This window comes from Phyllostomus hastatus, unplaced genomic scaffold (genome assembly GCF_019186645.2).
Source record: "Phyllostomus hastatus isolate PE091 unplaced genomic scaffold, TTU_PhHast_1.1 phas_contig_40, whole genome shotgun sequence".
Taxonomy (NCBI): Eukaryota; Metazoa; Chordata; class Mammalia; order Chiroptera; family Phyllostomidae; genus Phyllostomus; species Phyllostomus hastatus.
Window position 1 is genome coordinate 93,847,069 of NW_025333872.1, and position 15,841 is coordinate 93,862,909.

A 15,841-nucleotide genomic window follows, 5' to 3' on the forward strand; every position below is an offset into this window, starting at 1 on the left:
GAAATGACCATCCCCGTGGGCCGTAGTGTGAGGAACGTGGCGCTGAAGCCTGACCCTTCCCCAGCAGAGAGGTGTCAGCGCCAGGACCAGCCCCCAGGGAGAGGGAGAGGGAGAGGGAGAGGGGTGTGTGGGAACCCAGGGTGCAGGGCTCAGCTGAGCTGGCTCTAAGGGGCTGCTGAGGTCGCAGAGCCAGGGATGGATCCAGGAGAGACAGGATATCGGAGGGGACATGATGACAGGTGTCGGATACAGAGGACAAGGGGAGAAGGAGACAGGACGGTAAGCCGTGAGGCTGTGACGGGGGGTGGTGCAGCAGGGTGTTCCCTAGCCTGTGACCCTCCTGGGACAGGGACCGCATCAGTACCACCTTTGGGCCGATGGCCCCTGTGTCCATGCTTGCCCACAGTGGGTGCTCAGCAGCTGGTGCTGCGTTCCAGTCTGATCTGATGCTTGGTGTGGCTGCAGGAGATGGTGCAGGCACACAGAGACCTCGGGGCCGTGGGGACTGGACAGGGAGCACCACCCAGGGCGCCATCCTCTAGCTCGGCCCTCCTTATGTCGTATCTCAGTCCATTCGGGCTGCGTGACAAAAACACCATAGGTCGGGTAGCTTACAAACAACGGAGATTGATTTCTCCCAGTGCTGGAGTCTGGGACGTTCATGATCAATGCACCAACATGGTCACATTCTGGAGAGAGCCCACTCCCTGGCTCGCAGCCAGGGCCATCTCACTGTGTCCGCAGTGACAGAAGGACCTAGGCATGCTCTGGAGCCTCTTTTATAAGGGCAGGCATCTCATTCATGGAGGACACGGTGACTGGAGGGTGCAGTTGTCGTTGATTTTAACCTGTCCGGTTGGTGGCATTTTGGCACAGCGGTGGAGCAGACTAAGACACAGGCAGATGTCCCTGTGCCTGCAGCGATGCACCTACCAGCCAAGCAGCCCCAAGGATTGTGGGCAAACCCCAGAAGCTAGAGGTAAGGGAGGGTCCCCCACTAGGGCCTTCAAGAGAGCGTGGCCCTGCCCACAGCTGGATTTCAGACAGCTCGCCTCCAGGGCTGTCAGCTTCTATTGTTTTGAGTCACCTGGTTTGTGGTGCTTTGTTATGGCAGCCCGAGGAAACCAGTGCACATGCCCGCTTGCGTAAGCCTTCAAAGGGCTTCCTTTGACACAGGTCGTGGAGAGCAGACTCCTTATTTCCTTCACCACTTCCTCTTGATCTCTTCTATCTTATCTGCCTTTCCTGTGAATGCAGGGACGTCTAACATTTTGTGGTTGTAGAGGCAGGGCAGCGTAGCAACGCAGAGACTGAGAGGCTGTTCTGTCCGCTGTGAGTGGGATGGACTAGGGAAAGGGTTCAGAAGAGCTGTCGGAAGACTGTTGCCGGGATGGAGACCCGGCGCCAGGGGCCTTGGCAGGTGGAGCAGGCCGGGGCAGGAAGCCAGGAGCCTGCCCGGAGTGGAGTTGGCTGGGGAAGGAGACTGAGGTCAACCTACAAAATAACTTCATGACTTTGACCTTCAGAACTCTCTGATTTGGGAAGTTATTCCTTGTTTTGGAGAGTGGCTGTGACTGTAATGAGAATCATGGGAAGGCGAACTATGGTGGGTTCTGTTGCTAACATGATTAACTGCAGGAATTGGAAACGGTGGATGTTTTAGGGGTTTGCGGAACATTAGTAGTTACAGAGAACCTGAAAGGTCTAGGTTTGTAAAACTGATGGGATGTTGGCTCTCATGGATTAGGATGGAGAGTTTTTACTGTCCTGTGGGTATTCCCCACAGGTCGTAGCCTGTACTCGGTGGCAGTGGGTCTAACGACACTGCGTCATTTCAGCATGGGCAGGACCACGCGTATGACGTGCGTACCAGGACACAAATCCCACGAGGAAGGACTTGGGAGGCGTAGGTACCGACGGGTTCATGGCGGCCCAGAATCTCCGTCACGCTTACAGGAGCTTTTGCATCTGGGGGGTTGGCAGCTCGGGATTTGTGAAGGTCCCCTGACAGCAGCTCCAGCAGGCGTCAGCCCAGGGGCAGCGGTGTCTGTGAGCGTAGACCGTCCGTGGGTCACGGGATCAGAGTCAGTGCCGGCTCTCGGCTCCACACCCTTGTGTCAGCAGGCGAGAAATCTTGAGTCTCCGGGACTGGCCACCAGCCATCCAAGGCTCTCGGTACCCTCCCAGTCAGCCAACGTTGTAAAGCAATTACCACACGAGACGTCCTTCCTTCTCCTAGCCTGCAACCTAACTGGAGAGGCAACGCGAGTCGCCGTGGGGTGTGCATTGAAGACAGCAAGGGCAATAAAGACGGCAGAGTCTTCTGTGAGCCCTTACCTCAGAAAGAAACTCCTTTTCTTCACCTGTATCCTGGAACAACAACATTTGCCTTGCCCCTGAACTAGCTATCTGCAAACAGTAAAATGCACCGCAAATGATGACATATCATTAGCAGCGCGTTCCGGGATGAGAGAGAGCCTGGGGTGACCTGGGGGGGGGGCGGAGATCGAACGTGGCATCTGCCGTGGGTGCAGATCTGACAGCAGACATTGGCGGCTGAGGAGGGTGCCCAGGAAGAACGAACACGAGCAGAGGTGGGAGAGGGTGAACTACGGGGCACGTGGACCAGATCGATCCGTTTGACAGGGATGGGGAGCGACCGTACATCTTCCAGCCAGTATCTGCAGTCCAGTCCGAATCGGCGACTCAAGGGCTTTGGTGCAGAAAAGTACCATTAGCATCATTGCCCAGATGACTTTTCTATTTCTGGAAGGTCTTTAAGGCATATTATCTCTGGGCTCTCTTGGCAAATGTGTGTCCCGTTGAATGGAGAGAAAAAGAATCTTCCTGAAACAGAAGGAAGATTTGTTCGTTCTCCTTCTTGTCTCATTGTGTTTATTTCTTTGGCTTGTATAAAAGTTAAAATTAAAAAAATAGCAGTTCAGATAAAGGTGGTAGTGTATCCGAAGAGTAGTGCCAAAATATCTGCTCATTTATACTTGGGAGGTTATTCATACATTAAAGCTGTTGTTCCCATCTGTGTCTCCTTTGCACCGACTTCCATAGCTGTTACGTGTGGACAGCCGCGCAGATTATGACCCCATATGCTCAACATAAGGATTTCTGTGGGTTCTTAACAGCTTCAGGACAGTAGACCTGTGTTTGACATTGTGTTTTTTCATGAAATGATGTATTCATTTCTGAAAACTTAGAAAGAAAAAAACAGCAAATGCTGACAACCTGCCCAGTTTTAATTCCATTAGTTCTTAAAACTCTTGTAGCCGAACTTTGCTGGGGATCCGAGCCCACTCGTGGTGTGTGGGCACCACGGTGGCCTCCCTCTGCTCCGGAGCAGTGTTCGGTCTGAACCCGTCAGTCCAGACCGACCTCCCCAAGAGGATTCAGCTCCCGCCATTCCCCGCGGACGTCTGTCAGGCGGCCCCGGGAAGGGAGCGGCTGCAAAGCCGTGCGCCACGCTGTGCGATGTACTGGTTTCTGCGCCTTGGATCAGCCTCAGCATACAAACTGCCACCTGCTTACAATTACGGGATAACAGATTTTACTTAAGAAGTAGGAGTTTGTTTGAATGTTGTAACTCTTAGGTCTGAAGAGAGTCATTCGTTTAATAGTCAACGAATATTCGGTGAGGACTGGGCAGTGTTCTAGGACAGTGTTCTAGCAAGGAACTGCGCAACATCCTTGCATTCTAGTAGGGGTAGCAGGCAATCATCCAAGCCGCAAAGAATCGCATAATGGAATGTCACACGACAATGATGACTGTTAAAGGGAAATTGAAGGGGGTAAGGCTATAATAGACCATGACTTGGGGAGAAGAGGCTGTTTCAGGCGGACTTGTCAGGGAAGGCGTCTTTCAAGAGGGGACACTGAGCAGAAATATGAACAGAAAGAAGTGAGAGACTGAGACTCCCAAGTACCAGGGGGCAGGGCACTCCAGGGGGCGGGGCCAGCCAGTGCAAAGACCCTCCCCCCCCGTGGGATCGCACCAGCACATTTGCAGCATGATGGCAAGGTCGGCGTGGCGGGAGTGCACTGGCCACGGCGGCGGTAGTGGACTTGAAGCCAGAGAGAACAGCCGGGAGCCAGGTCCGGTCGGCCTTCCAGACAACGGCCGGGGCGCTAGACTCTGTTCTAAGTACGAGGGGAAGTCATTTTTGAAAATGGCTCGAGCTGTTGGGTGGAGAGTGGAGGGTTGGGGAGCACGAGAGGAAACGGGGGAAATGCAGAAACTGCTGCAAGATTCCCGATGAGAGACTAGAGTGACCTTGACTGGGGCCAGGGATGGAGGACGTCAGAAGTGGCTGGAACGAGGAGCATGTTGGTGGTTGACGTGAGCTGCTGGTGGAGGGATTGGAGGTGTGGTTGTCAGGGGGACAGCCCTGCTCCGCCCCCCCCGCCCCTCTACCCACAATGCCCCAGGGTGACAATGACCCAGGGCCCTTGATTCTATGGTCCTGTCATGAAGATCAAGAATGAACAAAGCCTCAAGGGGTGTTCATAATTTGAAATAAAAATTAAAATTTTACATGTGATATGTTTTCGGTAAAGAATGGAGTAAAGATGTTGCTGGCTTTGTATCACCTTTGGGGGGAAAAAAACAGAAAACAAAAAAGCTTTCCTTAGCAACCTTTCAAAACCACAGCAGATGTTCCTTAGAAAAACAAAGTAAATGGCAATTTCCAGCAAGAAGAGACCCATTATCATGGGCTCATTACGCAGGTCGTTATTTTGTGTATTGGAGAGACCGGGTTTAATGTACAGTTGCCTCTGCCGGGTGGGAGCCCCAGACGTAATCAGGCCAGTCTGCGGTGAAAAGGAGGCACATCATGGAGATTCAGGTTTTCCTTTCCTCCGTTCTGGCAGTTGAAATGTTAAATAATTTTCTTGTAGAAACAATGCTCAGAGTTGGGTGGACTCGTTTTGGATTTCCTGTTTTCTTTCCTTTTGTTCTGCTGTTTTTCTTTCCTTCCTCCAACGCTGCTTATCAGATTTTTTTCCCCTGCAAAAAAGAATTCCATGTACTTTATGGCTTCTAAATTCTCTAAGACAACTATGCTTTAGGATACTTTTGTGGGGGGAAAAATGAGCAAAATTGAAATAACCTGATTTTTTTGGTGGGGTCCACTATTTCTAGTACTTTTTCAGGAATAATTATCCCAGGAATCTGTTCTACTGCAAATTAGCTGTGTCTTTGGATAATTTCTTGATCTTTAAGATGACATGGATAGTCTATGATTATATGTATTTCGTAGTACTGAAATATAAACGGTGATATTAAAACTGTGTCAGCTCTTGAGCCCTGGCTGGCGTAGCTCAGTGGACTGAGCTCGGGCTGCGAACCAAAGTGTCGCAGGTTCAATTCCCAGTCAGGGTACATGCCTGGGTTGCAGGCCATGACCCTCAGCAACCACACATTGATGTTTCTCTCTCTCTCTCTCCCCCTCCCTTCCCTCTCTAAAAATAAATAAATAAAGTCTTTAAAAAAAAACTGTATCAGCTCTTGTTTCGTATCTGAGAAGACACGAGGTTATTAAAGAGTGGATTCGCGTGCAGAGCGCTCCCCTATTTCCAGGGTCGATCTGGATTTATTCTGGAACGTGCCGACAGCAGTAGCCCCCTGTGAAGGTTACGGGTTCGGCCTCTTACTGGTTCAGGGAGCCGGTAGCTTCGCCCGTAGCAGGGTGTCGGTGGTTAGTTTGGTGATGAATCTGATTTTATAATAAGATCATCCTTCTTCAGCTGACATAAATGTTGCTCAGATTCTCCTTTATTGATACGAACGTCATTTAGTAACGTTTTACTTCGTCCCCAGACCCTTTAGTACATAGCACTTGATGTTCTGGGCTGGAAGGGATACTAAACCCCAAACTCAGCCTTTGAGCACACCTGGGCACGTTGGACCTTGGACACTCGTTACTCGTGACTCCACATCGGTCGTTAATGATCATGGCTGCCACTTGTCAGCTACTTAGTACGTGTTGTTATGATGCACTCGACAGTCTGGCCGTGTAGTTTCTGTAACAAGCCAAGAACCTGAGGCTCCCGGCTGGCCCTCTCAGGGGTCCACAGGAGTTATCGGCAGGACCAGTGATCGTATGGGTGGAAAGGAGGCTACCCAGTAGAGGACAGCATAGCACTTGCCCTTAGAGCACGTCCAGCCCATCAGGGAAGACCGAGAAGGTAATAATTATATGGAACACTGAGGAGACAACTCGATGCGAGCAAGAACTCTGCGACTGAATGTGAGCTCACTGCTCCCCATGAGTGCTGAGAGACAGCAGCTAAAACAGCAGCCCGACTGTGGTGGCATCCGCCAGCTCACTGAGGACATACCTCGATTAGAATTTAATTACTGACTCTCTTGAATGTTCCAGTACAGGAGCGGGAGGAGGGGGCGGTTAGAGCCTGCCTTCGGTAATGAAGCGTGTGCTGAGCAATCCCAGGCTTCCGAGTATCGCCCCTGCTGCCTGGTCCCCATCTCTCCTCACGCACCCACCCTCTAATGTGGTGACAGTAAGGGGACCTCCGGTTCCCAGACAAACACCCACGTTTTGCTGTTGGCGAGCTCTCTACAGGCATCCGCAGCGCTGTCTATGGCTCATCGCTTTTGTCGTTTTTGTTTTGCAACCACATAACTCGTGTCAGGATGTTTTTGGTTGAAGGAACAGAAGGGCAGGTTCACGTTGGCTTTGGCAACGCGGAAGTTGCTTGGTTTCCATCAATCAGCCCCCGGGGGGAGCGTGGTCCAGGGTCAGTTCCCTTGGCAGCCGAGCGGTGAGATCCAGGCAGGCGTTTCCCTCTGCCGGCCCTGCCTGCCACGTGGACACCCTCGCTCTCTGACGGCTCCTTGAAGGCCTAGGATGGCTGCTGTGTGAGGACCCCCTCCCCGCCTTCCTGCTTCCCGTCTGGTGTCAGATGGACCCTGGCCTCCCACTGCTGCGTGTGAGAGAGAGGGAGGGTGTTCCCAGAAGCCTCCAGTAGTCCAATGGGGTTCACGCCTGCATTCCTGAGCCAATTACTGGGCAAGAGGGGTGGGATTCCCTCAGACCATGCATGCCCACCTTGTGAGCTGAGCTCAGCTCTCCCAGCCCCAGGCTGCTGCTCAGGGAGGGTGCAGTTAGACAGTGACAGAGTCCAGAGGGACGTGCATTACAGGAAGGAAGACTCAGAGCCTCCCGTGTTTCCCGATGTGTCTTATTTTCCATCCTCCTAAGCGGGAGTTGGGGCTGGTGAGTGGTTCAATATGGAGTGATGTGAGATGAATTACCTAAAATTATTAGGGGCCAGGTGATAGACGGTTGGAAGTCACGAAAACGTGCTCAGCCTCATGAGCAATCGAGGAAACATAAAGCAGGGTGACGTGCTATTTTCCTTCCACTGGATTGGCAAAAGTGATCACACTGACAGCGTGCAGTGCTGGCGATGACGTGTGCAGGGGCCAGAACTTCTCACGCACTGCTAGTGGGCGTGCAGTCCAGCCACCACTCCGGGGGAAGGAGCTGGCGTTATCTCGTAAACCGGAAGGGGCACCGACCGGTAGGTACCCTTTGACTTAACTGAAGTGTATATACTGTATATGGTATATACAACTTATAGGGTATATACTACATATAGACTAGAAAACTTTTTGCCGTTTCTTCAAAATCATGTTCAGGGAGGCAGGGATCAGAAGTAAGAAAAAAAGAAATTTAGAAGAGGACTTACAGGAGCCTTCCTCTGTGTGCAGAAGTGGGAGCGTTTCGTCTCTGGAGCGGTCAGTCGGTGCCTGCCTGGTGCATGTTTTTGGTAAGTGACCGGGAGGAGGACTGCGCGGGAAGAGGACTCCAGGCTCAGAGGGCGTGGCGAGGGAAGCCAGGAGGTGAAACACTGAGCAGACGAAGCTTCAGCGCGACAGCAGGGCCCGCCTGACTCGGGAACCCAGCGGACGTGCTTTCGTGCAGATGGCACACCTGCTTGGTGATTTCCACTTCTGTCAGACCCCCCCCCCCGCCCCCCCCCAGCCCCTGCCAGGGCTTGCTGCTCGGTGGGCAAACACTGCCGTCGCTCCTGCGGTTACGGGGTTTTGCCAGCTTCGCCTGTAAGAGAGTCTCTTCATGGTTCACCACGAGGCTGAACCCAGTGCTGGTGCTGGGGCGGGGGGGCGCCCACCTGAATCCGCACCCTCTGTGAGTCCCCTCTGGGGACTTTCTGTGTCTCACTCACCATGTGCACCCTGGACCGAGCCCGGCGTTGACGTCACTGCCTAACCACAAGTGACTGCATGGGGCGATGCGATTGTGTCCCCCTCTCAGTGTCCCCATTAGGAGGGTGAAAGGGTTGAACGTGAGATTTCGGAGGTCTCTTTCAGCTGCAGCATTCTGCGACTCGGGGCGTCTGTTGGTGAAGAGCCACCGGCCCTGCTCCCCGTCCTGGAGTCACGGGAGACTCACGTGACCCACCGGCACAACCTCGCTGACGCTGTCATTCGTGCTGTCCTTCCCGATACACGTTATTTCTCAGTTGTCTTATAGTAATTATGTTCCAGGTTCATCCCCAAGAAGCACGCCCGTGATAGTGAACTCAGCAACGACAAGCCAGAACTTTCCAGAGCACATTAGATTTCAAACTCGGACGGCGTGTGAACAAGGCCACTGGTTTTACCGAGCTTTCTTCAAATGCTCGCTGATGGTCCAGGGAAATGTCAGTGTGAGCTTCTGTCTGCAGCTGAAGGGAGCATCCCTCTGGATAGCGGGCAGTAGGAAGCTGTGTTTGCACAAAGCTTCCTAAATCTGTGTCCTTGGGATGAATGCGGCCTTGGCCGGTGCCCTGACCTCCCTGCTCCTGGAAGGTTCTCATTCCTCAGGGTCCTCAGTCCTGCTGGCGCCGGGCCCGAGTCCACACACAGGCACGTGTCTGGGGTGTTGGTTTTGTTTCATTCTCCTCGCCCACCCCGGGAGACCCAGCAGGTCCCATGTTGTATAACACCTTAGCACATGACACTATGGCCGCAGCCCTCTTCCGGAACTTTCTTCTCTTGGCTTTCTGTTGCCAGCCCTTTGGATTCTCTTCCTACTTTGTGACTACTCTTCTGTAGTCACGTTTCTGATTTTCTTTCTCTGCCCCCCGAAATCTGCGGATGCGGGCTCCTGCCATCAGTCGCTCTTGTGGTCCCTGGGAGAAGCAAGTGCACATGCTCGGGGGGATGGGGGTGGGGGATGCCAGAGGCTGGGCCTGTGCAGACCGCAGTGGGCACACCAGCCTGCGCCATGTCCACCATCCACCATGCGATGCAGCGTCCTGCCGGGCAGCCATGCCCATTTGTGAGCCAGACACTGCCACCGGGCCCCAAGTCTCCAGCGGCGTCTGTCAACGCTTCAGCTACCACACCTCGGTGGCTGCCCGCCCGCCCGTGTGTTTGCCATTTCCTTTAAAATTCTTTTCAGTATTAGACATGACATAAATGTTACATTTTTGTCCTCAAACTCACCTCTGTGGTTTTAGAAATTCAGTCATGGAAAGCAGCTATCCCCAGCGCCACCCTTGCCTGCCCGGGTCTCCACCTCAGCACCCAGGCCTCATGCCTCTTGTGACTCAGTGTTGCCCGAGTCCACTCCTAGGGCTCAGATCCTTGGGGTGCCAGTTCCAGAGCCGTGCTGCGGGGGCAGGGAGGCCTGGGTGGCTACCTCACATCCTCCTGGACGGCGGGGCCGACGGCACTTGGAGGCGGGGGTCAGGGAGTGGAGTTGCCCTGTGCCTGGTGCTTCTGTGTCCTTGTATCTGCTTCCTGGGGTCGCCGCCTGGGAACGGGCGGTCGTCCTGCTCGGAGGGGGTGGAGGCGTGGAGGGGGCCGTGGGGTGCGTGGAGCGTGCGTGGGAAGAGCCCTTCATCTGACGGTGTGTCCGCTGGCCAACATCAGAAGCGCCCAGCGTGTTTCATTCCCTTGTTTGTTTACACGTGTGTGCAGTGTCATTGTCGTGTCCGTCTGTGCCGTGAATCTCTAGAGGACGTCTGTGTGTGCAGCACCCAGCACAAAGTCACGGGCAACGACATTTTAATAATGCTTTTGCTGTCGATGGTGCACATGAGAGCTGGCAGAGAAGGGGTCCCTGGCGCCTCCGACTGCTCTTGGTTTGCTAGAAACAGACACAGAGACAACACAGTCTGGAGAGCGAAGCAATGAACTAGCATGTTTCAAAGGGTGGTAAATAATAACCTACCTTAAGATAGTGACAGGCACTATCTTAAGGGCATTATATATATTACATCATACGCATATAATGATACAGTTTCGTCCTGTAGTAGGCCGATGATTATTCTCATCTTAGAGTTCAGGAACCTCGAGCAGAGGGAGGTTAGGTAACTTGCCAAAGTCACAGAGCGAGGAATCGAGGAGCCAGGATCTCACCACAGCCGCCATAATGCAGGCTCAACGCCCCTGGCGGCCCGGCGTCTTGGGTGGGCTCCTTGCCAGGCTGACTCGCCCACCCAGGAGCCGTGTCCTTAGCTCACGGCTGCTTGCCTTTCCGGAACATCAGCAGCTCTGCTCTCCATTTGTCCACTTCCCCCCTTAGGGCTTTCACCATCCATCTTGCAAAGATGGCACAGCACTGCTGTGTTATGTAGAACAGTTTGTGGCTCATAATACACACCACCCACACCCACACACACACACACACACCCCAGCCATGGGCTTCTTTGGGGAAAGAGAGTGATAATAAATTAATTGCTTTTTTAGAAGTGGGTGGATTTGTTGGAACAGATCAAAATATCTGTCTTTCAGTGTCTGTATTTTCTAATTTGTGCATGCGTTAGAATTTCAGATTTGACTGTACTAAACATCCTCAAAGCATTCTTATTATCCGCACTGAGGGATTAGTTATCTCACATGTTCCAGTTCAATATTTTGCTAACCTCGGGAAGAGCCTGTGTTTCTGCCTTTGTGTACAACTAGCCTGTCATTATCAGTGACAAAAAATTCAAAAGGACCCAGAAAAGAAACAAAACCCTAGTGTTTGGGAACATTGAACAAGGCCTGTTTGTAACGGTTACATCAGTTTTCCAAATAGTTTACACAGGGCTCCATTAAGTGCTGTGTCCACTTCTAAATAAAGGTCCAGTCGACGCTGGTCTTCTGGAGAGGACCTCCGCTGGGGACACCAGGAGAGGTGGCCCGGCTTCTTCTTGCCGTTAAGCACAGATTGCTCCTAATAGCTGCCTGCTGCTCTCCACGAGATGAGAACGGAATTGACTGTTCAGCACCATGCCCCTTCTCTCAGCGTCATTAGCTTCCGTCAATGTGCCCTGAAATCGCGGGAGCTGTCTCTGGGGAAAAGGCGTTTCCCAACTGTGGATGCGGCGGCGGCTCTAAGACTTGCTGGGAAAGCCAGGGCTGGTCATTTCAGGACTCAGGGTCCAAGCGGATGGTCGTTCAGCCCCTTCTGAGCGGTTCACCCCGTTACCTAAGGCACGGTGGCTCCTGGTGGCAGTGTGTCCCGTCGGGCGGGGGCTCTGTCAACAGGAACTCAGACCCACAGCCCTCTTTTTCTCTTGCTGTTTATTTTTTGCACTGGACCGAGGACCTCACTAAATGCCATAGACACAGCTACCCACCCATTCATTATTATTGTTGTTGTTGTTGTATTAAGCACTTGTATATTATATCCATGGTGTCATTGTATCTGATTATTGTTATGGGACTGTTATTGCCTTTGTCGTATGAGTTAAGAAACTGAGGCGGAGAGAAGGTAGACAGTTTACCCTAGTTACACAGCTAGTGGTAGAACTGGGGGTCAGGATCCAGGCGTTTTCTGATTTGAGGACAAGATGCCTTATCCACCCACCGTGGATCTGGAAGGAAACACCGATTTGCAGCCCCTCATCTTATGGATGATCAAGTCGCGGCTCAGAGGAGAGGGGCACGCCAGGGTCTCTCTCCTGTCGGTGGTCTCCGGCCCCTGTGTGCAGCCCTACTCTTCCCGCTGTGCGCTGGATGTCTCAGCAGTCACCTCTCTCTGGACAGTGGCTGGTCACTCACACGAGGAGTCCTGAGTGGGTTTGCTTCACCAGAACTGGCTCTGTCTGTAGAAACAAACTGTGTTGAGTTTTCATGAGGAAGTGTGACAAATGCAGATGCAGAGATTAAAAGGAAGAAAAACCCCAGCTGGGATGTGATGTAGTGAAGGCAAGCAGGTACCAGTGGGGTCCGGGCTCCCAGACCCCTTTCAGGACAAGCAAGCCAGCGGGCTCCCCACCGCTGCCCTCTCCCTCGAGCACCGTGTGGGGTCACTGCCCTTCTACAGGTGGGACCCTCGTCTCCTCGGTAGGGGTTTCCACGTTCACGTTCGGAACTCGGGCACACGACGGAATTTCCCTCCCTTTCCACGCCCATGGACTTCCCTCTCTTTCCACGCCCGCCTGTGGTCACCTTCCCCTGTGCTCAGACACACTCGGCTGTACAAAGAGCAGACACAGGTGCCCCCCACCCTGCCCTACCACATGGCTGCTGGGGTTTTGGGCTTCCCATAGGAACGAAGGGATCCGCTTTATGGATCCGTAGAGCAAAAATCCTCCCGTGAGATCGTTATTGTTGTTTAATATTCATATCTCACCAAGAGTTGGATCGGACAGAGTCCCCGGTGTGGGACTTGCTCCCTGCTGTCTCTAATAGCAGGCATTTATTTGTGTGAATGGTCTGTCCAGAAAAGGTCCAGCCATTGTTAATATTAACAAGAATGGTTTGTGCGACATCGATGTCACCTGGCAGCCAAGGAGAGTGGACTAGAATGCATGAATAATGACGACTTCTCTGTACTAGTGCATGGGGGCGGTAGGCGCCATTGAGTGAGCCTGTGCACTGTGTGGCCATGGCATTCAAAATGATTGAATGAGTAGAACAATGAATCTGCATCAAATTTTGCATAAAGCTTGAACATTCCTCTGCGGAGACTATTCAGATGATTCAGAAGGCCGCAGCCTTGGGCATCTGGTGACTGGCAGCTTCATCACGACCACGCACCTGCTTATGCATCACATCTCGTGCAGAGTTTTTTTGCAAAACACATCAAATCACCCAGGTGACTCAGCCCCCCCCCCCACAGCCCAGATTTGGTACCCTGTAACGTCTGGCTTTTCCCAAAACTAAAATCACCTTTGAAAAAGAAGATTTCAGACCATTGATGAGATTCAGGAAAATACAACAGGGCAGCTAATGGCAATTAGGAGAACTGTGTGAGGTCCCAAGGTGCCTACTTTGAAGGGGACTGAGGTGTCATTGTCCTGTGTACAGTGTTTCTTGTCTCTTGTATTTTCTTCAACAGATGTCTCTGTTTTTCATAGTGCGTGGCTGGATACCTTGTAGACAGACCTTGTATCTACACACCCACACACATATTTATATTTTAAGTAAATATATATTCATATATAACATACATACAGAAAAGTGTACAAATTATGAGTACAGCTCAATACATTGTCACGAAGCTATTGGAGTCACAGAGCCCGTACCCAGAGCAGGAACTGGAGCGCTCTCAGCACCCCACAATCCCGCCGTGTCCCTGTGTACACCACCTGTCCCTCAGGAGGACCTGCTCTTCTGTCCCCTAACATTATGGGTTTATTTTTGCCTGTTTTTGAGCTTTATATAAATGAAACTCACATTTTAAAAAAATTTATAGTAGTACTCTTTTTTTTTTCTCTAATTTATAGTAGGTTTTTTTAAAGTAAAGATTTGTATTGAATTTACTGGGATGACACTGGTCAATAACATCGCGTAGGTTTCAGGTGCGCAGTTCCATGATGCGCCCCCGGCAGGGGAGAGACCGCAGAGACCGCAATCGCGGCAGTGTGCTCTTCCTGCCCGGCGCCCTGTCTGTGAGATACGCCTGTGCTGTTGGTGCAGCGCACGGTGCACTGGCATCCTCGCTGTGAACCGTGCCGTTAGAATAATGGATCACTTGCTAGTACCTTCTGCTGTTGGTGAACATTGGAGGGCTCTTCGGTTTGGGGCTGTTACGAATAGTGTTGTTCTGAGCATCTTGTGTACGTCATCAGGGTGAATCCACTGTATTTTGATCTAAGTTTGCTCTCCTCAGGTACTTGTGTCTCGGAGTTCTGGGAGCACTACATTGTCCCTGGCATGGGCAGGTGAGGACCCTGAGTGCCCAGTCAGTGCTCTTTCTGCCGCCCCCTGCCACCCTCAGTGGACCTGGCTGATCTCCTGCCAGTCACTAATAATCCGTAAACATTAGTTGAATGAGTGTTCTGATGAGGGAACGGAGCCTGAAGTCTTGGGCTGCAATGAAAAACAAACAACGAGGTTGCTTAGTTCTGTTTACCATCTTGGTGTCCCATGATGCTACAATGAGTGTGAAAGGAAGGACAAGTCAAGGAGGAAAAGGTCAAGTTTGGGGTGCAACCAAGCAAGAGAATCGCAGACCTTGTAAAGGGGACCCTCAGTGGCCTTCCTGGGGGGTGTGCTGTCGCCAGACTCAATGAGATGCAGTGAGTTAATAAATATCTAAACCACACCAGGTGCAATTGTTATCTTCCCAAAGGAACCTGTTCCCATTGTACCTGTCCCCTGTGTACCTGTTCCCGTTGGACCTGTCCCGTGTGTACCTGTTCCCGTTGGACCTGTCCTGTGTGTAGTACATGGAAACCACAACACAGAGGTGCCCGGGGGAGAGGGCTGGCGGCAGGGTTTCTTTCCTTTTCCTCTGGGGAGGCTCTAGCGAGGCAGCGAGAGTGAGCACTGCAAGTTCTGAGGGGAGAGTAAAGGGGTTGTTTGTCCGGGGTCGCCCCTGGGAACCGGTGTCCCTGGCGTCTGCCGCAGCACTGCCCTGAACTTCAGGGCCAGGTGACGGCTGCAGTCTTGTCATGGAGACCCTTGCTGCCCTGGGCACTCCTCGCTGACCCTTCCTCATGAACAGTTGCCCCCAAAGGGAGGAAGGCACGTCCCAAAGAGCCAGGCGTCTCCCCTGAGGCACCAGCAGGGCAGCCGGCCGTGCGGTGCACCTGGACAGCATGTGTCAGGTACGCCCAAACTGGTGCCCTGCGCTCCTGAGCTGGGACGTCAGCGGGCTCAGGGACATGTGGGGGTAGGGTTGTCTTAAAGGGCCGCTTTCATTTACTTTTCCCCAAAATAGGGAGGGCAAACTCTGCACAGTAGCAACTCAGGTTTTTCAGTTCTACTTTTTTATGTCATATTTTTCCAGGTCCGACATTACAGCTGTGATAATGTCTTTACTTCAGACTAGAAGCAGAGGCAGAGCTTGATGTTTATCCTTATTCTTTTATTTATTTATTTTTGCTTTGACGCAGTCGTAGGGAATGATATCTGATTTGAAGAAACGCCGAGGTAGGCAGGGCATTGCGAGGAAAAAAGGTGCGTTTCTTGCCTGAGCCCTTCTCTTCCGATGCTCGCTAAGGGAGCCCAGAGCAACTCTCCCTACCGGTGCAGAGAGGTGAGCTCCGGGGGAGGGGAGGGCCCAGTTGTGATCGTTTCCTAAAGGCACTGGCTCGACTGTTGTAGAGACAAACACTGGTTGTCTTTACAAGGATCCTGGAGGTGAGGGCCTAGGAGCCAGGAGGCTGGAACTCTCCTCTTGCTCGGGCCCAGGAGCTGTGTGGTTCCGGGGAAGTCCCTCCCAGCTGTTCCTCTGTGAAACGAAAGGGTTCCACTGGCTTGTGACATCAGACACGTCGACAGACTGCCCATTGGAGCTCGTCGCTTTGAGCGGGTAAAAAGCTAACAAACCAGCCCCTGCCCCCAAGGACCTCATGAAGTCCTGATCAGAAAGAGAAATAGGAAAATCAGCAATTAGCCTGCAGTGGGGAAAGTGAGTGG

At 52.4% G+C, this 15,841-nt stretch overlaps 1 protein-coding gene across 4 annotated transcripts in view; it reads left to right on the forward strand.

Moving 5' to 3' along the window:
- ZDHHC14 (zinc finger DHHC-type palmitoyltransferase 14) overlaps nt 1-15,841 on the forward strand; it is a 213,432-nt gene that overhangs the window by 86,897 nt on the left and 110,694 nt on the right. The window contains exon 2 of one of the 4 annotated variants that reach the window (XM_045843155.1): nt 7,745-7,803. The exons of the other annotated variants lie outside the window; for them this stretch is intronic. Within the exon in view, the coding sequence (XP_045699111.1) occupies nt 7,745-7,803 (59 nt within the window). The remainder of the gene's footprint in view (nt 1-7,744; nt 7,804-15,841) is intronic. 4 annotated transcript variants of the gene reach the window in all.